A 23075-nucleotide genomic window follows, 5' to 3' on the forward strand; every position below is an offset into this window, starting at 1 on the left:
TCGCCGCAGTGAATGTAGGCTAGTATGGCTGCAGGATGCTGCGGCTGCCAGATGTGGGGCTGATCTCAGGTCGGCTGGAAGCGCGAGCTGCAGTCACGCGACCCCTCTGCTGCCCACATGAGGCTGTTAATGATCCGACCGATGTCAGCGGATCGATACCCGCTGTCTGTTTTATTCCGTCATCCATGACACGGATCACACAGAAGGCAGCCAATCAAGAGGCCCGGATACAGCCAGACCGTGCGTGTTTGTGCGCGCGTGTCATTTTATCGATGGACTCCTGATCCGTCGATGTTAAATGTGTTCTGTATGGATACACCCCCCCATGCACAGGTGCAGCATATCATATCTTGGTGCTGAATTGATGAACGGGGAACATGCAGAACCTGCTAAGTTATCAGAACCTCCTACACATACCAGAACCAGGACCAGTTTAAGTTTTGGACCATGTGAGGTTCTGGTTTGAACCAGCAGCGGTCCTCACAAAGATAGAAGAGTGAAGCTGTGTGTGGACGGTTTTCTTGATGCATGAAAAAATCCGGTTCAGTTCAGTTCTGGTCCGAGCCGGAGAGATGGTTTCAGCAGTTGGTTCTGACACATCAGTGGACCTACAGGTGGTCAGTATTCAGAAATCAGATCAGTTTCTGTTTGAATGGAAGTTATCTGCAGGAGCAAAGGGTTATTTTTGTGTTTGTCGGTCCTGGACCCCCCCCCCCCCCCCCCCCCCCAACATACAGACCCACCTGTCTGAACTGCTATTCTACCACACACCTCACCGACCTGTAATCCAGCCAGAATACATACCAGCCTAACTACCTACAAACCAGCCTAACTACCTACAAACCAGCCTTACTAATTATAAACCAGCCTAACTACCTACAAACCAGCCTAACTACCTACAAACCAGCCTTACTAATTATAAACCAGCCTAACTACCTACAAACCAGCCTAACTACCTACAAACCAGCCTGACTAATTATAAACCACCTTTACTAATTATAAACCAGCCTTACTAATTATAAACCATCCTAACTACTTATAAACCAGCCTACCTACAAACCAGCCTTACTAATTATAAACCAGCCTAACTACCTACAAACCAGCCTAATTACTTTTAAACCAGCCTAACTACCTACAAACCAGCCTAACTACTTACAAACCAACCTGACTACCGAGAAATAAGCCTAACGACAAACCAGCCTAACCACCTACAAACCAGCCTTACTAATTATAAACCAGCCTAACTACCTACAAACCAGCCTTACTAATTATAAACAAGCCTAACTACTTGTAAATCATCCTAACCACCTACAAACCAGCCTAACTACCTACAAACCAGCCTTACTAATTATAAACCAGCCTAACTACCTACAAACCAGCCTAACTACCTACAAACCAGCCTGACTAATTATAAACCAGCTTTACTAATTATAAACCAGCCTTACTAATTATAAACCATCCTAACTACTTATAAACCAGCCTACCTACAAACCAGCCTTACTAATTATAAACCAGCCTAACTACCTACAAACCAGCCTAATTACTTTTAAACCAGCCTAACTACCTACAAACCAGCCTAACTACTTACAAACCAACCTGACTACCGAGAAATAAGCCTAACGACAAACCAGCCTAACCACCTACAAACCAGCCTTACTAATTATAAACCAGCCTAACCACCTACAAACCAGCCTAACCACCTACAAACCAGCCTTACTAATTATAAACCAGCCTAACTACCTACAAACCAGCCTAACTACCTACAAACCAGCCTTACTAATTATAAACCAGCCTAACTACCTATAAACCAGCCTAACTACCTACAAACCAGCCTAACTACCTACAAACCAGCCTTACTAATTATAAACCAGTCTAACTACCTATAAATCATCCTAACCACCTACAAACCAGCCTTACTAATTATAAACCAGCCTAACTACCTACAAACCAGCTTAACTACCTACAAACCAGCCTTACTAATTATAAACCAGTCTAACTACCTATAAACCAGCCTAACTACCTACAAACCAGCCTTACTAATTATAAACAAGCCTAACTACCTACAAACCAGCCTTACTAATTATAAACCAGCCTAACTACCTACAAACCAGCCTTACTAATTATAAACCAGCCTAACCACCTATAAACCAGCCTAACTACCTATAAACCAGCCTAACCACCTATAAACCAGCCTAACCACCTATAAACCAGCCTAACTACCTATAAACCAGCCTAACTACCTATAAACCAGCCTAACTACCTGTAGAAGCTCCCACTGTAAAAGAAAAACATCATCATGGTTCCAAACAGGAACCTCTGCAGGTGCTGTGGTGGTTTTGAGGATTGTGGGTAATGTAGTTTTTATTCCATTCTGTGAAGCAGAAGATTCCCTGGAGATTTAGCCTGCTGATGCTTTCCCAATACATCCCAACACGTGCACGTTGGCACGTGCACACACCCACTTACTGACATTGACTTGTTTCCTGTTTTCTGTCAGGCGTAACATTACAGAGCTCTAATAAGGACAAACTTCAGACTCCTGAGAAGCTGGTGGAGAAGTTATCTGACCACGTTAGATGAAAACCTGAACCACCCTGCTGTGTTCTGGAAGCTAGTTACATCCTCCTCAGGCTCCATTTTGTCCTCCAGTCTTCCTGAGCTTCGAAACATGAATCAAACTGTAGTCCAGGGCAGCACCAATATTATTCATAGTTGTAAAAGTCATTTTGCCTCCACAGGTTCAGAGTTTGGTTTCAGTAAAACAAGACAAGAACTCGTTCTGCTTGGCTGTTCAGTTTATCCTCATATTTCTGTCTCTCAGGATCATAAAGCAGGTGGTGTGGTGATCAGCTCTGTCTCCTCCTAGCAGGACGGTTCTGGTTCTGATCTCAGCTGGTTCTTTCTGTTTGCATGTTGTTTTCTTTTCCTCGTCATCACCATCTGGTCGACCCGTTGAAATCCCCGCGCTCTCCGACCAGTGACTCTCTGAGGGAAACTTTCACCCTTTGAACAAAAAAATCTTCTCTTGTTAAATATTTTGATTTATTTTCACCAGAACATCATCCATATAAACACTTCCTGATAGCCGCATGAGCTAACGGAGTCACTGTTAGCCGCATGAGCTAACGGAGTCACTGTTAGCCGCATGAGCTAACGGCGTCACTGATAGCCGCATGAGCTAACAGCGTCACTGTTAGCTGCATGAGCTAACGGCGTCACTGATAGCCGCATGAGCTAACGGCGTCACTGATAGCCGCATGAGCTGACGGCGTCACTGATAGCCGCATGAGCTGACGGCGTCACTGATAGCCGCATGAGCTAACGGCGTCACCGATAGCCGCATCAGCTAACGGCGTCACTGTTAGCCGCATGAGTTAACGGCGTCACTGATAGCTGCATCAGCTAACGGCGTCACTGTTAGCCGCATGAGCTGACGGCGTCATTGATAGCCGCATGAGCTGACGGCGTCACTGTTAGCCGCATGAGCTGACGGCGTCACTGATAGCCGCATGAGCTGACGGCGTCACTGATAGCCGCATGAGCTGACGGCGTCACTGATAGCCGCATGAGCTAACGGCATCACCGATAGCTGCATCAGCTAACGGCGTCACTGATAGCCGCATGAGTTAACGGAGTCACTGTTAGCTGCATCAGCTAACGGCGTCACTGATAGCCGCATGAGTTAACGGAGTCACTGTTAGCTGCATGAGCTAACGGCGTCACTGATAGCCGCATGAGCTAACGGCGTCACTGATAGCCGCATGAGCTGACGGCGTCACTGATAGCCGCATGAGCTGACGGCGTCACTGATAGCCGCATGAGCTAACGGCGTCACCGATAGCCGCATCAGCTAACGGCGTCACTGTTAGCCGCATGAGTTAACGGCGTCACCGATAGCCGCATCAGCTAACGGCGTCACTGTTAGCCGCATGAGTTAACGGCGTCACTGATAGCCGCATGAGCTGACGGCGTCACTGATAGCCGCATGAGCTGACGGCGTCACTGATAGCCGCATGAGCTAACGGCGTCACTGATAGCCGCATGAGCTAACGGAGTCACTGTTAGCCGCATGAGCTAACGGAGTCACTGTTAGCCGCATGAGCTAACGGCGTCACTGATAGCCGCATGAGCTAACAGCGTCACTGTTAGCTGCATGAGCTAACGGCGTCACTGATAGCCGCATGAGCTAACGGCGTCACTGATAGCCGCATGAGCTGACGGCGTCACTGATAGCCGCATGAGCTGACGGCGTCACTGATAGCCGCATGAGCTAACGGCGTCACCGATAGCCGCATCAGCTAACGGCGTCACTGTTAGCCGCATGAGTTAACGGCGTCACTGATAGCTGCATCAGCTAACGGCGTCACTGTTAGCCGCATGAGCTGACGGCGTCATTGATAGCCGCATGAGCTGACGGCGTCACTGTTAGCCGCATGAGCTGACGGCGTCACTGATAGCCGCATGAGCTGACGGCGTCACTGATAGCCGCATGAGCTGACGGCGTCACTGATAGCCGCATGAGCTAACGGCATCACCGATAGCTGCATCAGCTAACGGCGTCACTGATAGCCGCATGAGTTAACGGAGTCACTGTTAGCTGCATCAGCTAACGGCGTCACTGATAGCCGCATGAGTTAACGGAGTCACTGTTAGCTGCATGAGCTAACGGCGTCACTGATAGCCGCATGAGCTAACGGCGTCACTGATAGCCGCATGAGCTGACGGCGTCACTGATAGCCGCATGAGCTGACGGCGTCACTGATAGCCGCATGAGCTAACGGCGTCACCGATAGCCGCATCAGCTAACGGCGTCACTGTTAGCCGCATGAGTTAACGGCGTCACTGATAGCTGCATCAGCTAACGGCGTCACTGTTAGCCGCATGAGCTGACGGCGTCATTGATAGCCGCATGAGCTGACGGCGTCACTGTTAGCCGCATGAGCTGACGGCGTCACTGATAGCCGCATGAGCTGACGGCGTCACTGATAGCCGCATGAGCTAACGGCGTCACCGATAGCTGCATCAGCTAACGGCGTCACTGATAGCCGCATGAGTTAACGGAGTCACTGTTAGCTGCATCAGCTAACGGCGTCACTGATAGCCCCATGAGCTAACGGCGTCACTGTTAGCCGCATGAGCTAACGGCATCACTGTTAGCCGCATGAGCTAACGGCGTCACTGTTAGCCGCATGAGCTAACGGCGTCACTGATAGCCGCATGAGCTAACGGCGTCACTGTTAGCCGCATGAGTTAACGGCGTCACTGTTAGCTGCATTTTGTTTCATTCATCAGTTTACTGGATTATTTTGAACATGAAGACAGCTTAATTCAGATAAAACATGTCTGTTATCTGATGTTAATTCATTCAGGGTGGGGGGGCTTCAGGGGTTAAAAAGCTCACTGAGCTCCTGAAAAAGGAGTGTGAGGGTGAGGCCTCTCTGACCTGTCTCCTCCTCCCTTTTAGGCCCCTCCTCCTCCTCCAGTCCCAGCTTGCTGACGAAGAGCCTGTCTCTGGAGCCGTCCTGCTCGCCGTGTGGCCACCATGTCGCTCTGGATGCCGACACTCCTCAGCAGCCGAGCTCTGACCCGGGGCCCAGCTCGTCAGGCGCCACCTCCCTGGAGGAAGAGGCGGAGCTGGCAGAGCTGGCGGAGCGCAGTGGCTCTGTGAATGAGCTGCTGGTGAAGGACCCAGGGCCGCTGGAGCTGCCGCCCGCCACGGTGACGGCGCCGAGCAGGAGCAGGCCGCCGCTGCCGGGGCCCAAACCTCAGGGTGAGCTTTCATCTTTTACATTTTCTGCTTAATGCCGTCATGATGAGCTTAACCTCTGACCCCACCTCCACAGTGCCCCCGAAGCCCCCCCACCTCCAGCAAACAGCAGCACAGAGATCACGCCTCCGGGTTCGAGACAAGCCCATCCCTCCTCCGCCCCCCTGCAGACCCCTCCCAACTGATCCCCGGGGGGGCCGGACCCCGCCCATTCATGCAGATGGCACCGCGTCCCCCACCTGCGTCCTGTCACTCATAGAGAAGTTTGAGCGGTGAGATCTGATTGGCCTGCGGAGTGATGATGTCATCGTTTTGGTTTGTTGTTTATCGTGTTCTTTTTGCTGACAGGGAGCAGATCATCGTGGTTCCTGACATCACTGGGGGGGCTCTGTGTCCCCGCCCGCTGGACCCCTCCTCCTCCCAACCTTCATCACCACCGTCCTCATCACCCACCCCTCCCCTACCTGAGGAGGAGCCACCCAACGAGCTCGCCGGTCATGATGACATCACACAGAGGGAGGAGGCGGGGGAGGGTGAGCTGCAGGATGATGATGATGAAGAGCTGGTGGCAGCGTGCCGGGACAACTTCCATCAGAAGCGTTTGTCCATGGAGTCAGGTTACAGCGCCTCTGAGAAACACCTGGAAGATGATGCGGTTGTCGTGGAAACGCAGGACCAACAGCCACCTCCTCCGCTGCTGCTCGACCAATCAGAGCTGCCCTCTGAGCGTTTGTCCCTCCCCTCCTCGCAGACGGACGGGAAGCTGGCCAACCGAGACAGCGGCATCGACAGCATCAGCTCCCCGTCGCACAGTGAGGAGCTCTGCTTCGCCAGCGTGGACGATGTGGGTGTGGCTTATCCATGCAGCCCCGCCCTCCTACCCCGCCTCTCCAGCTCATCCTCCTATGCTGGGGAGGGAGGCGAGGGGGATGAGGGGGACATGAAGGGAGGAGCCAGGAGGAGAAGGGAGTTCTCTGAGGAGGGAGACAGCGACCTGGAGGAGGAGACAGAGCTAACTCTGGTGCTGACGCCCCCAAAGACGGACAGACAGGACTCTGCTGAGGTGAGACGTTAAACTCTGATGGCGCCAAATCACCCCCGCCATGTTTCACCGTGAGTTAGACGAAGGTTCAGTGTTCCAGGTGTGGATCCAGGTGTGGTTCAGGTGTCCTTGGTATGTTCTAGGTGTGGTTCAGGGGTTCCAGGTGTGGTTCAGGTGTCCCAGATGTGTTCTAGGTGTGGTTCAGGTGTTCCAGGTATGTTCCACATGTGATTTAGGTGTCCCAGGTGTGTTCTAGGTGTGGTTCAGGTGTTCCAGGTGTGTTCCACATGTGATTTAGGTGTCCCAGGTATTTTCTAGGTGTGGTTCAGGTGTCCTTGGTATGTTCTAGGTGTGGTTCAGGTGTTCCAGGTGTGTTCCAGGTGTGGATCCAGGTGACCTGGGTGTTCCACATGTGATTTTGGTGTCCCAGGTGTGTTCTAGGTGTGGTTCAGGTGTTCCAGGTGTGTTCTAGGTGTGGTTCAGGTGTTCCAGGTGTGTTCCACATGTGATTTAGGTGTCCCAGGTGTGTTCTAGGTGTGGTTCAGGTGTTCCAGGTGTGTTCCAGGTGTGGATCCAGGTGACCTGGGTGTTCCACATGTGATTTTGGTGTCCCAGGTGTGTTCTAGGTGTGGTTCAGGTGTTCCAGGTGTGTTCTAGGTGTGGTTCAGGTGTTCCAGGTATGTTCCACATGTGATTTAGGTGTTCCAGGTATGTTTTAGGTGTGGTTCAGGTGTCCTTGGTATGTTCTAGGTGTGGTTCAGGTGTCCCAGATGTGTTCTAGGTGTGGTTCAGGTGTTCCAGGTGTGTTCCACATGTGATTTAGGTGTCCCAGGTGTGTTCTAGGTGTGGTTCAGGTGTCCTTGGTATGTTCTAGGTGTGGTTCAGGTGTCCCAGATGTGTTCTAGGTGTGGTTCAGGTGTTCCAGGTGTGTTCCACATGTGATTTAGGTGTCCCAGGTGTGTTCTAGGTGTGGTTCAGGTGTCCTTGGTATGTTCTAGGTGTGGTTCAGGTGTCCCAGGTGTGTTCCACATGTGATTTAGGTGTCCCAGGTGTGTTCTAGGTGTGGTTCAGGTGTCCTAGGTGTGTTCCAGGTGTGGTTCAAGTGTCCCAGGTGTGGTTCAGGTGTCCTTGGTATGTTCTAGGTGTGGTTCAGGTGTTCCAGGTGTGTTCCACATGTGATTTAGGTGTCCCAGGTGTGATTTAGGTGTGGTTCAGGTGTCCTTGGTATGTTCTAGGTGTGGTTCAGGTGTTCCAGGTATGTTTTAGGTGTGGTTCAGGTGTCCTTGGTATGTTCTAGGTGTGGTTCAGGTGTCCCAGGTGTGTTCCACATGTGATTTAGGTGTTCCACATGTGTTCTAGGTGTCCCAGGTGTGATTTAGGTGTGGTTCAGGTGTTTAAATCCAAAGAAGAGTTTTGATTCTTTTTGGGTTTTCAGACTCACTAAACTCCGCCTCCATCCAGCCTCACCTGGCCTCACCTGGTGCAGGTGGACAGTAGCTGCACGGTTCAGTTAAGCTCAGACCCGACAGAACTAAAGGTCAGCCTGATCCATCTGCTCCACAGCCTGCAGTGTCCGGCTGATGGTTTAATTCTGAGGTCTTCTTCATTCTCTGCTGAGATCAGCTGGTTCTGGGTTCATGTGGTGTAGCTACACTAAATATGCTGTTAGATATGTTAAAAACAGCCAGATGTTGCTTCGATGTTCATGTCCATGACGGGTTTACACTCATCATCTGCCTCTGTGTCCAGCTGTCTGTCCACCAGAGAGTCTTCAACATCGCAAACGAGCTGCTTCACACGGAGATCGCCTACGTGTCGAAGCTGCACCTGCTGGACCAGGTGAGTCCTGCAGGGTCCCACTATGGGGCCTTATTCTGTCAGCCAATAGAAAGCAGTTTTTCTTCTGATGGGTGTGAAGCTGAAATCCTCTGCTCCTGTAGGTTTTCTGTGCCAGACTCCTGGAGGAGGCTCGGTCCCGCTCCTCCTTCCCCTGCGACATGGTTCAGGGAATCTTCTCCAACATCTGTTCCATCTACTGTTTCCATCAGCAGTTCCTGCTGCCGGCGCTGCAGAAACGCATGGAGGAGTGGTGAGAATCCGCCTGCTCTGCACCTCCTCCTCCTCCTGCTGCTTTGACGTCACGCCTCTGTTTTGCTTGCAGGGACTCGAACCCACGGATTGGCGACATCCTGCAGAAGCTGGCTCCCTTCCTGAAGATGTACGGAGAATACGTGAAGAACTTTGACCGCGCCATGGAGCTGGTGAACACCTGGATGGAGAGATCAGCTCAGTTCAAGGCCATCGTCCAGGAGATCCAGGTGCTTGGAGGGTCCGGGCTGTTTGTGTCACCAGCCGGTGGGCCATCAGTGTGTTCATGTTGTGCTGTGTTTGTGCAGAGGGAGGAGCGCTGCGGGAACCTCACCCTGCAGCACCACATGCTGGAGCCGGTTCAGAGGATTCCTCGCTACGAGCTGCTGCTCAAAGATTATCTGCACCGGCTGCCAGAGGACGCGCCGGACTGCAGAGACGCCCAAAGTACGAAAACAAGCACAAAACTGCAAGCTTTAGTCTGTAAGAGCCGTTCCAGCGCAGGCTGGAACCACATGTGACTTATTCAGGGTGCGCTGCTTCCTGCCTCACAGAGCAGGAAGTTCAGGAGAAACGCTGAACACGTGTCTGATTGTCATGGCGTCTGCCCCTCTGCAGAGTCTCTGGAGCTGATCGCCACGGCAGCAGAACACTCCAACGCCGCCATCAGGAAGATGGTAAGACGCCCTCACAGACAGCTGGCCACAGGTCAGGGGACAGGTGAGGGGACAGGTCAGCTGACTGGTCAGGGGACAGGTCAGGCCACAGGTCAGGTGACAGGTCAGGCCACAGGTCAGGGGACAGGTCAGGTGACAGGTCAGGGGACAGGTCAGGCCACAGGTCAGGTGACAGGTCAGGCCACAGGTCAGGGGACAGGTCAGGTGACAGGTCAGGGGACAGGTCAGGGGACAGGTCAGGGGATAGGTCAGGGGACAGGTCAGGTGACAGGTCAGGTGACAGGTCAGGTGACAGGTCAGGGGACAGGTCAGGTGACAGGTCAGGCCACAGGTCAGGGGACAGGTCAGGTGACAGGTCAGGGGACAGGTCAGGGGACAGGTCAGGGGATAGGTCAGGTGACAGGTCAGCTGACAGGTCAGGGGACAGGTCAGGGGACAGGTCAGGTGACAGGTCAGGGGACAGGTCAGGTGACAGGTCAGGCCACAGGTCAGGGGACAGGTCAGGTGACAGGTCAGGGGACAGGTCAGGGGACAGGTCAGGGGACAGGTCAGGGGATAGGTCAGGTCAGGGGACAGGTCAGCTGACAGGTCAGGGGACAGGTCAGGTGACAGGTCAGGGGACAGGTCAGGTGACAGGTCAGGTGACAGGTCAGGGGACAGGTCAGGGGTCAGGTCCGGTGACAGGTCAGGCCACAGGTCAGGGGACAGGTCAGGTGACAGGTCAGGGGACAGGTCAGGGGACAGGTCAGGGGATAGGTCAGGTCAGGGGACAGGTCAGCTGACAGGTCAGGGGACAGGTCAGGGGACAGGTCAGGTGACAGGTCAGGGGACAGGTCAGGTGACAGGTCAGGGGACAGGTCAGGTCAGGGGACAGGTCAGGGGACAGGTCAGGGGATAGGTCAGGTCAGGGGACAGGTCAGCTGACAGGTCAGGGGACAGGTCAGGGGACAGGTCAGGTGACAGGTCAGGGGACAGGTCAGGTGACAGGTCAGGGGACAGGTCAGCTGACAGGTCAGGGGACAGGTCAGGCGACAGGTCAGGGGACAGGTCAGGGGACAGGTCAGGCGACAGGTCAGGGGACAGGTCAGGGGACAGGTCAGGGGACAGGTCAGGGGATAGGTCAGGTCAGGGGACAGGTCAGCTGACAGGTCAGGGGACAGGTCAGGCGACAGGTCAGGCGACAGGTCAGGGGACAGGTCAGGGGACAGGTCAGGCGACAGGTCAGGGGACAGGTCAGGGGACAGGTCAGCTGACTGGTCAGGGGACAGGTCAGGTCAGGGGACAGGTCAGGCGACAGGTCAGGCGACAGGTCAGGGGATAGGTCAGGTCAGGGGACAGGTCAGGTGACAGGTCAGGGGACAGGTCAGGGGACAGGTCAGGGGACAGGTCAGCTGACTGGTCAGGGGACAGGTCAGGGGACAGGTCAGGGGACAGGTCAGGGGTCAGGTCAGGGGACAGGTCAGGGGACAGGTCAGGTCAGGTGACAGGTCAGGGGACAGGTCAGGGGACAGGTCAGGTCAGGTGACAGGTCAGGGGACAGGTCAGGTCAGGGGACAGGTCAGGTCAGGTGACAGGTCAGGGGACAGGTCAGGGGTCAGGTCAGGGGACAGGTCAGGGGACAGGTCAGGGGACAGGTCAGGTCAGGTGACAGGTCAGGGGACAGGTCAGGGGACAGGTCAGGTCAGGTGACAGGTCAGGGGACAGGTCAGGCGACAGGTTAGATAACAGGTTTTTCTTTGTTTCTTAAGAAATTCACATCAATCTTCTGAACATGTTGGTCACATGATCAATCAGCTGTTTAAAAATGAGAGAATCCCAACAGTTACAGACCTCCCTCCATGTTTCTCTGGTTCTGTTGGCATCTCCTCCTCCATGTTTCTCTGGTTCTGTTGGCATCTCCTCCTTCCATGTTTCTCTGGTTCTGTTGGCATCTCCTCCCTCCATGTTTCTCTGGTTCTGTTGGCATCTCCTCCCTCCATGTTTCTCTGGTTCTGTTGGCATCTCCTCCCTCCATGTTTCTCTGGTTCTGTTGGCATCTCCTCCTTCCATGTTTCTCTGGTTCTGTTGGCATCTCCTCCTCCATGTTTCTCTGGTTCTGTTGGCATCTCCTCCTCCATGTTTCTCTGGTTCTGTTGGCATCTCCTCCTCCATGTTTCTCTGGTTCTGTTGGCATCTCCTTCCTCCATGTTTCCCACCGAGCTGTGCACACACATGAGATACCTCAGTGGAAGTATTTCTGTTGCTAGCATCCACTGAAAAACCATGGTTCAGTGAGTGATTTCTACATGTATGTATGAGTGAACACATCTAATTCACCTCCCAGAAAAGTCTTGATGTTCCCCCAAAGGATGGAGTCTGGGAGGACAAAAAGGTTCCTGAAGGCCCGATCTCATTCAGATCTTCCCACTGAGACCAAACATCAGCTCGGACCTAATAACCTGAGAACGTCTTAATGATGTCCAGAGTCCATCCTGATCAGCCCTGAGCTCCTCATCCAGCCTTGGAGATGAGTCCAGTCCTCATGCAGAGGAAACTAATGTCATGTTTCTATTTGGGATTTGCTTTTGGTCACAATCTAAAGCTGCTGAGTTCAAACAGAATGAAAAAAGCAACCAAAAAAAAACATTTGGCTTTTTTGTATTTGTTCAGACCAAACTTGACAGGGAGCATCCCAACACTATCAAGACAAAGTTATTCATGGTCTCCAAGTTGTTGTGATGGTCTCAGAGAGAAAGGTAGATGAGTTTCAGTCTGGGGGAGCAAAGTGGATCCTCTGCTTCAGAGAACATGCAGAGCGCTGCAGCACACATCGACCTGTTCGTGTCGAGCTGGTTTCTTCTGAACCGAAAAGCATTTAACAGCAGCTGGAAGCAGCTGTTCACTGAGGGATTCTTCCTGTTTCTCTCTCCAGGAGAGGATGAGAAAGCTGCTGAAGGTGTACGAGTTGTTGGGAGGAGAGGAAGACATCGTTAACCCGACGAATGAGCTCATCAAGGAAGGTCACATCCTGAAACTGTCCAACAAGAACGGCACCACGCAGGACAGATACCTCATACTGGTACCACACTCTGCTTCACTCTGGGCTGTTTGACTGATTTAATGCAGCATCTTTAACACGCTTCCTGTCTTTGCAGTTCAACGACAGGTTGTTGTACTGCGTCCCGAAGCTGCGTCTGATTGGGCAGAAGTACGGCGTCCGGGCTCGCATTGATGTGGATGGCATGGAGGTGAGATATTCTCTGAGTTTGTGCCGATATGGCAGCACCCTCTGGTGGAGGGAGGCTGTTACTACATCCAAATGTTTCTGTAGGGTTCAGGAGGTTTTTATATCTGCATGTTCATGAGTTTCCTGTAGAAACAGAAGCTGCATTGGCTGCATTCTGCCAAAAAGCTCAAGTTTCCCTGGTTGGTCTGATAGTAAGTGACCAAACTTGGTAAAATTAACGTGTTCAGTTTCCAGTAAAACATGAATATGGCGCATCCAGCACTTAGGATGAGTCGTGAACTCGTGAATTCAGTGAAACAGTTGGATTTAAAATGGAAGGCAGAGGCTGATCAGGAGCTGACTCCAGTTTCACTTCACCTTAAAAAAACATCACATTTCAGATTTATTTGAGCTCAGTGTTTCCCACCTGCCCGCCGCATCTTCACTGCATCCTGAACTTTGCTGATGGACCCTAACCCTGATGGACCATAACCCTCCCCTGATGTACCCTATCCCTAATGGACCCTAACCCTACCCTGATGGACCCTATCCCTAATGGACCCTAACCCTACCCTAATGGACCATAACCCTACCCTGATGGACCCTATCCCTAATGGACCCTAACCCTACCCTAATGGACCCTAACCCTACCCTGATTTACCCTATCCCTAATGGACCCTAACCCTAATGGACCCTAACCCTCTCCTGATGTACCCTAACCCTAATGGACCCTAACCCTACCCTGATGGACCCTAACCCTAATGGACCCTAACCCTACCCTGATGGACCCTAACCCTAATGGACCCTAACCCTAATGGACCCATACCCTCCCCTGATGTACCCTAACCCTAATGTACCCTAACCCTACCCTGATGGACCCTAACCCTAATGGACCCTAATCCTAATGGACCCTAACCCTAATTGACCCTAACCCTATTGGACCCTAACCCTGATGGACCCTAATCCTAATGGACCCTAACCCTGATGGCCCCTAACCCTATTGGACCCTAACCCTATTGGACCCTAACCCTGATGGCCCCTAACCTTAATGGACCCTAACCCTGATGGCCCCTAACCTTAATGGACCCTAACCCTGATGGCCCCTAACCCTATTGGACCCTAACCCTATTGGACCCTAACCCTAATGGACCCTAACCCTGATGGACCCTAACCCTATTGAACCCTAACCCTACCCTGATGGACCCTAACCCTGATGGCCCCTAACCCTAATGGACCCTAACCCTATTGGACCCTAACCCTATTGGACCCTAACCCTATTGGCCCCTAACCCTATTGGACCCTAACCCTGATGGCCCCTAACCCTAATGGACCCTAACCCTATTGGACCCTAACCCTATTGGACCCTAACCCTAATGGCCCCTAACCCTATTGTACCCTAACCCTACCCTGATTTACCCTATCCCTAATGGACCCTAACCCTAATGGACCCTAACCCTCTCCTGATGTACCCTAACCCTAATGGACCCTAACCCTACCCTGATGGACCCTAACCCTAATGGACCCTAACCCTACCCTGATGGACCCTAACCCTAATGGACCCTAACCCTAATGGACCCATACCCTCCCCTGATGTACCCTAACCCTAATGTACCCTAACCCTACCCTGATGGACCCTAACCCTAATGGACCCTAATCCTAATGGACCCTAACCCTAATTGACCCTAACCCTATTGGACCCTAACCCTGATGGACCCTAATCCTAATGGACCCTAACCCTGATGGCCCCTAACCCTATTGGACCCTAACCCTATTGGACCCTAACCCTGATGGCCCCTAACCTTAATGGACCCTAACCCTGATGGCCCCTAACCTTAATGGACCCTAACCCTGATGGCCCCTAACCCTATTGGACCCTAACCCTATTGGACCCTAACCCTAATGGACCCTAACCCTGATGGACCCTAACCCTGATGGACCCTAACCCTATTGAACCCTAACCCTACCCTGATGGACCCTAACCCTGATGGCCCCTAACCCTAATGGACCCTAACCCTATTGGACCCTAACCCTAATGGACCCTAACCCTATTGGCCCCTAACCCTATTGGACCCTAACCCTGATGGCCCCTAACCCTAATGGACCCTAACCCTATTGGACCCTAACCCTAATGGCCCCTAACCCTAATGGACCCTAACCCTATTGGACCCTAACCCTATTGGACCCTAACGGTCTAACTAACTATCTGTTTGTCCTCAGCTGAAGGAGACCAGCAGTGCTGCTGTTCCCCGGACGTTCCTGGTGTCTGGAAAACAGAGATCCCTGGAGCTGCAGGCCAGGTACGTGCACACGCACACACACACACACACACACACACAGGTACATGCACACGCACACACAGGTACGTGCACACTCCTGACAAAGAGCAGCTGGAATCTGGGATTCAGCAGGAATGGACTCAGATTCCTCTGAAAAACAATCAGTTCCTTGGTTCCCATTAAAAAGAGTAATTAAAGGAAACATCTGGAACAGCTTTTACTGAGCGTGTTGCTGCTTCAGGTTAATCCACAGATTTCATCTACAGCCAAGTGCTGCACAGCTGGAAAAAAAACTAAAAAATCCAATAAAATGTACGGAAACTCAGTCAAAACAACAACGATGTGAATAAAACGTAACCAGCAGACAGCAGCAGTCTCGCTGTTTCAGGGCGTCTTTGGGACGTCTCAGAGCAGCTCAGGCAGGCAGGATGGCGCCGGTCCATTTAGAACCCTGAAGTGGGCCATAAAATCCATCTTAATCAGAACCAACACTGTTCTGATGGACCCCAAAAGCAGCAGTGGACCCAAAACTGACCCCTGAGGCACTCCACAGGTTCTCCAATGTGCACAGAAAAACTTCGGAACCAAGTCACAACCGAGCCATTTGGGCCTTTTCAGATGGGTCAGAGTCAAACGGGTCAGAATCAGACGGGTCAGAATCAGACGGGTCAGAATCAAACGGGTCAGAATCAGACAGGTCAGAATCAGACGGGTCAGAGTCAGCCGGGTCAGAATCAGACGGGTCAGAATCAGACGGGTCAGAGTCAGCCGGGTCAGAATCAGACGGGTCAGAATCAGACGGGTCAGAATCAGACGGGTCAGAATCAAACGGGTCAGAATCAAACGGGTCAGAGTCAGCCAGGTCAGAATCAGACGGGTCAGAGTCAGACGGGTCAGAATCAGACGGGTCAGAATCAGACGGGTCAGAATCAGACGGGTCAGAGTCAGCCGGGTCAGAATCAGACGGGTCAGAGTCAGACGAAAACATCTTTGCAAAAGGTTTTTTCTTCATTTCTGTTAAAAGTCAAGTTTTTGTTGCCAGTAAAAGTACATTTTTATGAATAAGAGCTGCTGTATAATGAAATAGTCTCATAATAAGACCATCAGAGTGTTTATAAGTGTGTTTGGTTCTGTGTCTGCAGGACAGAGGAGGAGAAGAAGGACTGGATCCAGGTGAACCCATTTTTACACTTTTATTCTTTAACCAAGAGAAGCAAAATGTCAGCTTTTACTTCAGTTTCCTTCATTCAGTCACGTTTTCCTGCTGAAAACAGGAACCAATGGTTAAAAAAGTCAAAATGATCAACAAGGCTTTTCCAGGATTTTCCATGTTTGAACAGTTTTGGAGCTAAACAGCAGAACCAGGGAACCTGCTGTATGATTTCTCTGACATAAAAAGAAGAAGAAGAGAGGCAGATGAAGCGGGTCAGCCCAGTTAGATTCAGTACTCAGTCCAGTTAGACCCGATCCAACAGAACCTTTCTTTCTGCTCTGCCCTGATAGCTTTCTTGCTAGCTGCTAATAGCATGCTAAGTCATTTCTTGTCATTACTTTGGTAGTTATCAAACATTATGTCACCCAAAGGAAAGTTCACTCCAGAGACATTCATCAAAAGCTCTGAAGACCGTTAGTGCCAGAAAACATGGCTGTGATTGGCTCCGTTGGTCCCTCATCCTCTCCAACACGCGTTGCTGCCTCCCTGATAGGTGTTCAGGATGGGTTCTGCCTCCCTGATGGGTGTTCTGGATGGGTTATGCCTCCCTGATAGGTGTTCAGGGTGGGTTCTGCCTCCCTGATGGGTGTTCTGGGTGGGTTCTGCCTCCCTGATGGGTGTTCTGGATGGGTTATGCCTCCCTGATGGGTGTTCAGGATGGGTTATGCCTCCCTGATAGGTGTTCAGGGTGGGTTATGCCTCCCTGATGGGTGTTCAGGATGGGTTATGTCTCCCTGATGGGTGTTCTGGATGGGTTCTGCCTCCCTGATGGGTGTTCTGGATGGCTCCTGCCTCCCTGATGGGTGTTCAGGATGGGTTCTGTCTCCCTGATAGGTGTTCAGGATGGGTTCTGTCTCCCTGATGGGTGTTCTGGATGGGTTCTGTCTCCCTGACGGGTGTTCTGGATGGGTTATGCCTCCCTGACGGGTGTTCTGGATGGGTTATGCCTCCCTGATGGGTTTTCTGGATGGGTTATGCCTCCCTGACGGGTGTTCTGGGTGGGTTATGCCTCCCTGATGGGTGTTCTGGATGGGTTCTGCCTCCCTGATGGGTTTTCTGGATGGGTTATGCCTCCCTGACGGGTGTTCTGGATGGGTTCTGCCTCCCTGTTGGGTGTTCTGGGTGGGTTCTGTCTCCCTGATAGGTGTTCAGGATGGGTTCTGTCTCCCTGATAGGTGTTCAGGATGGGTTCTGTCTCCCTGATGGGTGTTCTGGATGGGTTCTGTCTCCCTGACGGGTGTTCTGGATGGGTTATGCCTCCCTGACGGGTGTTCTGGATGGGTTCTGCCTCCCTGTTGGGTGTTCTGGGTGGGTTATGCCTCCCTGATGGGTGTTCTGGATGGGTTATGCCTCCCTGATGGGTTTTCTGGATGGGTTATGCCTCCCTGACGGGTGTTCTGGATGGGTTCTGCCTCCCTGTTGGGTGTTCTGGGTGGGTGAAGCCTCCCTGATGGGTGTTCTGGATGGGTTCTGCCTCCCTGATGGTTGTTCAGGATGGGTTCTGTCTCCCTGATGGGTGTTCTGGGTGGGTTCTGCCTCCCTGACGGGTGTTCAGGATAGGTTATGCCTCCCTGATGGGTGTTCAGGATGGGTTATGCCTCCCTGATGGGTGTTCTGGGTGGGTTATGCCTCCCTGACGGGTGTTCTGGATGGGTTATGCCTCCCTGACGGGTGTTCTGGATGGGTTATGCCTCCCTGACGGGTGTTCTGGATGGGTTATGCCTCCCTGTTGGGTGTTCTGGGTGGGTTCTGCCTCCCTTATGGGTGTTCTGGGTGGGTTATGCCTCCCTGATGGTTGGGTTATGCCTCCCTGATGGGTGTTCAGGATTGGTTATGCCTCCCTGATGGGTGTTCAGGATGGGTTATGCCTCCCTGACGGGTGTTCTGGATGGGTTCTGCCTCCCTGTTGGGTGTTCTGGATGGGTTCTGCCTCCCTTATGGGTGTTCTGGGTGGGTTATGCCTCCCTGATGGTTGGGTTATGCCTCCCTGATGGGTGTTCTGGGTGGGTTATGCCTCCCTGATGGGTGTTCAGGATGGGTTATGCCTCCCTGATGGGTGTTCAGGATGGGTTCTGCCTCCCTGATGGGTGTTCTGGGTGGGTTCTGCCTCCCTGTTGGGTGTTCTGGGTGGGTTATGCCTCCCTGATAGGTGTTCTGGTTGGGTTCTGCCTCCCTGATGGGTGTTCTGGATGGGTTATGCCTCCCTGATGGGTGTTCAGGATGGGTTCTGCCTCCCTGATGGGTGTTCTGGGTGGGTTCTGCCTCCCTGATGGGTGTTCAGGATGGGTTATGCCTCCCTGATGGGTGTTCTGGGTGGGTTATGCCTCCCTGATGGGTGTTCAGGATGGGTTATGCCTCCCTGATGGGTGTTCTGGGTGGGTTCTGTCTCCCTGACGGGTGTTCTGGGTGGGTGAAGCCTCCCTGATGAGTGTTTAGGATGGGTTATGCCTCCCTGATGGGTGTTCAGGATGGGTTATGCCTCCCTGATGGGTGTTCTGGATGGGTTATGCCTCCCTGATGGGTGTTCAGGATGGGTTATGCCTCCCTGATGGGTGTTCTGGGTGGGTTATGCCTCCCTGATGGGTGTTCAGGATGGGTTATGCCTCCCTGTTGGGTGTTCTGGGTGGGTTATGCCTCCCTGATGGGTGTTCTGGGTGGGTTATGTCTCCCTGATGGGTGTTCTGGGTGGGTTATGCCTCCCTGATGGGTGTTCAGGGTGGGTTATGCCTCCCTGATGGGTGTTCAGGATGGGTTATGCCTCCCTGATGGGTGTTCAGGGTGGGTTATGCCTCCCTGATGGGTGTTCAGGATGGGTTATGCCTCCCTGATGGGTGTTCTGGGTGGGTTATGCCTCCCTGATGGGTGTTCTGGGTGGGTTATGCCTCCCTGATGGGTGTTCAGGATGGGTTCTGCCTCCCTGATGGGTGTTCAGGATGGGTTATGTCTCCCTGATAGGTGTTCAGGGTGGGTTCTGCCTCCCTGATGGGTGTTCTGGGTGGGTTCTGCCTCCCTGATGGGTGTTCTGGATGGGTTATGCCTCCCTGATGGGTGTTCAGGATGGGTTATGCCTCCCTGATAGGTGTTCAGGGTGGGTTATGCCTCCCTGATGGGTGTTCAGGATGGGTTATGTCTCCCTGATGGGTGTTCTGGATGGGTTCTGCCTCCCTGATGGGTGTTCTGGATGGCTCCTGCCTCCCTGATGGGTGTTCAGGATGGGTTCTGTCTCCCTGATAGGTGTTCAGGATGGGTTCTGTCTCCCTGATGGGTGTTCTGGATGGGTTCTGTTTCCCTGACGGGTGTTCTGGATGGGTTATGCCTCCCTGACGGGTGTTCTGGATGGGTTATGCCTCCCTGATGGGTTTTCTGGATGGGTTATGCCTCCCTGACGGGTGTTCTGGGTGGGTTATGCCTCCCTGATGGGTGTTCAGGATGGGTTCTGTCTCCCTGATGGGTGTTCTGGGTGGGTTATGCCTCCCTGATGGGTGTTCTGGGTGGGTTCTGCCTCCCTGATGGGTGTTCGGGATGGGTTATGCCTCCCTGATGGGTTCTGTCTCCCTGATGGGTGTTCTGGGTGGGTTATGCCTCCCTGATGGGTGTTCAGGATGGGTTATGCCTCCCTGATGGGTGTTCTGGGTGGGTTATGCCTCCCTGATGGGTGTTCAGGATGGGTTATGCCTCCCTGTTGGGTGTTCTGGGTGGGTTATGCCTCCCTGATGGGTGTTCTGGGTGGGTTATGTCTCCCTGATGGGTGTTCTGGGTGGGTTATGCCTCCCTGATGGGTGTTCAGGGTGGGTTATGCCTCCCTGATGGGTGTTCAGGATGGGTTATGCCTCCCTGATGGGTGTTCAGGGTGGGTTATGCCTCCCTGATGGGTGTTCAGGATGGGTTATGCCTCCCTGATGGGTGTTCTGGGTGGGTTATGCCTCCCTGATGGGTGTTCTGGGTGGGTTATGCCTCCCTGATGGGTGTTCAGGATGGGTTCTGCCTCCCTGATGGGTGTTCAGGATGGGTTATGCCTCCCTGATAGGTGTTCAGGGTGGGTTCTGCCTCCCTGATGGGTGTTCAGGATGGGTTCTGCCTCCCTGATGGGTGTTCAGGATGGGTTATGCCTCCCTGATGGGTGTTCAAGATGGGTTATGCCTCCCTGATGGGTGTTCTGGGTGGGTTATGCCTCCCTGATGGGTGTTCTGGGTGGGTTATGCCTCCCTGATGGGTGTTCAGGATGGGTTCTGCCTCCCTGATGGGTGTTCAGGATGGGTTATGCCTCCCTGATGGGTGTTCTGGGTGGGTTATGCCTCCCTGATGGGTGTTCAGGATGGGTTCTGCCTCCCTGATGGGTGTTCAGGATGGGTTATGCCTCCCTGATGGGTGTTCAGGATGGGTTATGCCTCCCTGATGGGTGTTCTGGGTGGGTTATGCCTCCCTGATGGGTGTTCTGGGTGGGTTATGCCTCCCTGATGGGTGTTCAGGATGGGTTCTGTCTCCCTGATGGGTGTTCTGGGTGGGTTATGCCTCCCTGATGGGTGTTCTGGGTGGGTTATGCCTCCCTGATGGGTGTTCGGGATGGGTTATGCCTCCCTGATGGGTTCTGTCTCCCTGATGGGTGTTCTGGGTGGGTTATGCTTCCCTGATGGGTGTTCAGGATGGGTTATGCCTCCCTGATGGGTGTTCTGGGTGGGTTATGCCTCCCTGATGGGTGTTCTGGGTGGGTTATGTCTCCCTGATGGGTGTTCTGGGTGGGTTATGCCTCCCTGATGGGTGTTCAGGGTGGGTTATGCCTCCCTGATGGGTGTTCAGGATGGGTTATGCCTCCCTGATGGGTGTTCAGGGTGGGTTATGCCTCCCTGATGGGTGTTCAGGATGGGTTCTGCCTCCCTGATGGGTGTTCAGGATGGGTTATGCCTCCCTGATAGGTGTTCAGGGTGGGTTCTGCCTCCCTGATGGGTGTTCAGGATGGGTTCTGCCTCCCTGATGGGTGTTCAGGATGGGTTATGCCTCCCTGATGGGTGTTCAGGATGGGTTATGCCTCCCTGATGGGTGTTCTGGGTGGGTTATGCCTCCCTGATGGGTGTTCAGGATGGGTTCTGCCTCCCTGATGGGTGTTCAGGATGGGTTATGCCTCCCTGATGGGTGTTCTGGGTGGGTTATGCCTCCCTGATGGGTGTTCAGGATGGGTTCTGCCTCCCTGATGGGTGTTCAGGATGGGTTATGCCTCCCTGATGGGTGTTCTGGGTGGGTTATGCCTCCCTGATGGGTGTTCAGGATGGGTTCTGCCTCCCTGATGGGTGTTCAGGATGGGTTATGCCTCCCTGATAGGTGTTCAGGGTGGGTTATGCCTCCCTGATGGGTGTTCAGGATGGGTTATGCCTCCCTGATGGGTGTTCTGGGTGGGTTATGCCTCCCTGATGGGTGTTCTGGGTGGGTTATGCCTCCCTGATGGGTGTTCAGGATGGGTTCTGCCTCCCTGATGGGTGTTCAGGATGGGTTATGCCTCCCTGATAGGTGTTCAGGGTGGGTTCTGCCTCCCTGATGGGTGTTCAGGATGGGTTCTGCCTCCCTGATGGGTGTTCTGGGTGGGTTATGCCTCCCTGATGGGTGTTCTGGGTGGGTTCTGCCTCCCTGATGGGTGTTCAGGATGGGTTCTGCCTCCCTGTTGGGTGTTCAGGGTGGGTTCTGTCTCCCTGATGGGTGTTCAGGATGGGTTCTGTCTCCCTGATGGGTGTTCAGGATGGGTTCTGCCTCCCTGATGGGTGTTCTGGGTGGGTTCTGCCTCCCTGATGGGTGTTCAGGTTGGGTTATGCCTCCCTGATGGGTGTTCTGGGTGGGTTCTGCCTCCCTGATGGGTGTTCTGGGTGGGTTCTGCCTCCCTGATGGGTGTTCAGGATGGGTTATGCCTCCCTGATGGGTGTTCAGGATGGGTTATGCCTCCCTGATGGGTGTTCTGGGTGGGTTCTGCCTCCCTGATGGGTGTTCAGGATGGGTTATGCCTCCCTGACGGGTGTTCTGGATGGGTTCTGCCTCCCTGTTGGGTGTTCTGGATGGGTTCTGCCTCCCTTATGGGTGTTCTGGGTGGGTTATGCCTCCCTGATGGGTGTTCAGGATGGGTTATGCCTCCCTGTTGGGTGTTCTGGGTGGGTTATGCCTCCCTGATGGGTGTTCTGGGTGGGTTATGTCTCCCTGATGGGTGTTCTGGGTGGGTTATGCCTCCCTGATGGGTGTTCAGGGTGGGTTATGCCTCCCTGATGGGTGTTCAGGATGGGTTATGCCTCCCTGATGGGTGTTCAGGGTGGGTTATGCCTCCCTGATGGGTGTTCAGGATGGGTTATGCCTCCCTGATGGGTGTTCTGGGTGGGTTATGCCTCCCTGATGGGTGTTCTGGGTGGGTTATGCCTCCCTGATGGGTGTTCAGGATGGGTTCTGCCTCCCTGATGGGTGTTCAGGATGGGTTATGCCTCCCTGATAGGTGTTCAGGGTGGGTTCTGCCTCCCTGATGGGTGTTCAGGATGGGTTCTGCCTCCCTGATGGGTGTTCAGGATGGGTTATGCCTCCCTGATGGGTGTTCAAGATGGGTTATGCCTCCCTGATGGGTGTTCTGGGTGGGTTATGCCTCCCTGATGGGTGTTCTGGGTGGGTTATGCCTCCCTGATGGGTGTTCAGGATGGGTTCTGCCTCCCTGATGGGTGTTCAGGATGGGTTATGCCTCCCTGATGGGTGTTCTGGGTGGGTTATGCCTCCCTGATGGGTGTTCAGGATGGGTTCTGCCTCCCTGATGGGTGTTCAGGATGGGTTATGCCTCCCTGATGGGTG

General features: G+C 53.1%; 1 protein-coding gene across 2 annotated transcripts in view; it reads left to right on the forward strand.

Moving 5' to 3' along the window:
* The window catches only part of fgd1 (FYVE, RhoGEF and PH domain containing 1), a 46633-nt gene that overhangs the window by 12107 nt on the left and 11451 nt on the right, over positions 1–23075 (forward strand). For both annotated transcript variants that reach the window (XM_072367537.1, XM_072367538.1), the window contains exons 2-13: positions 5465–5770; positions 5844–6039; positions 6116–6830; positions 8559–8648; positions 8750–8898; positions 8971–9127; positions 9206–9344; positions 9516–9574; positions 12486–12632; positions 12709–12801; positions 14997–15076; positions 16198–16228. In XM_072367537.1, coding sequence (XP_072223638.1) covers positions 5465–5770; positions 5844–6039; positions 6116–6830; positions 8559–8648; positions 8750–8898; positions 8971–9127; positions 9206–9344; positions 9516–9574; positions 12486–12632; positions 12709–12801; positions 14997–15076; positions 16198–16228 — 2162 coding nt within the window. The remainder of the gene's footprint in view (positions 1–5464; positions 5771–5843; positions 6040–6115; positions 6831–8558; positions 8649–8749; positions 8899–8970; positions 9128–9205; positions 9345–9515; positions 9575–12485; positions 12633–12708; positions 12802–14996; positions 15077–16197; positions 16229–23075) is intronic.

The sequence above is a fragment of the Leuresthes tenuis genome, unplaced genomic scaffold, assembly GCF_036924035.1.
Source record: "Leuresthes tenuis unplaced genomic scaffold, fLeuTen1.0.hap1 SCAF_16, whole genome shotgun sequence".
NCBI lineage: Eukaryota > Metazoa > Chordata > Actinopteri > Atheriniformes > Atherinopsidae > Leuresthes > Leuresthes tenuis.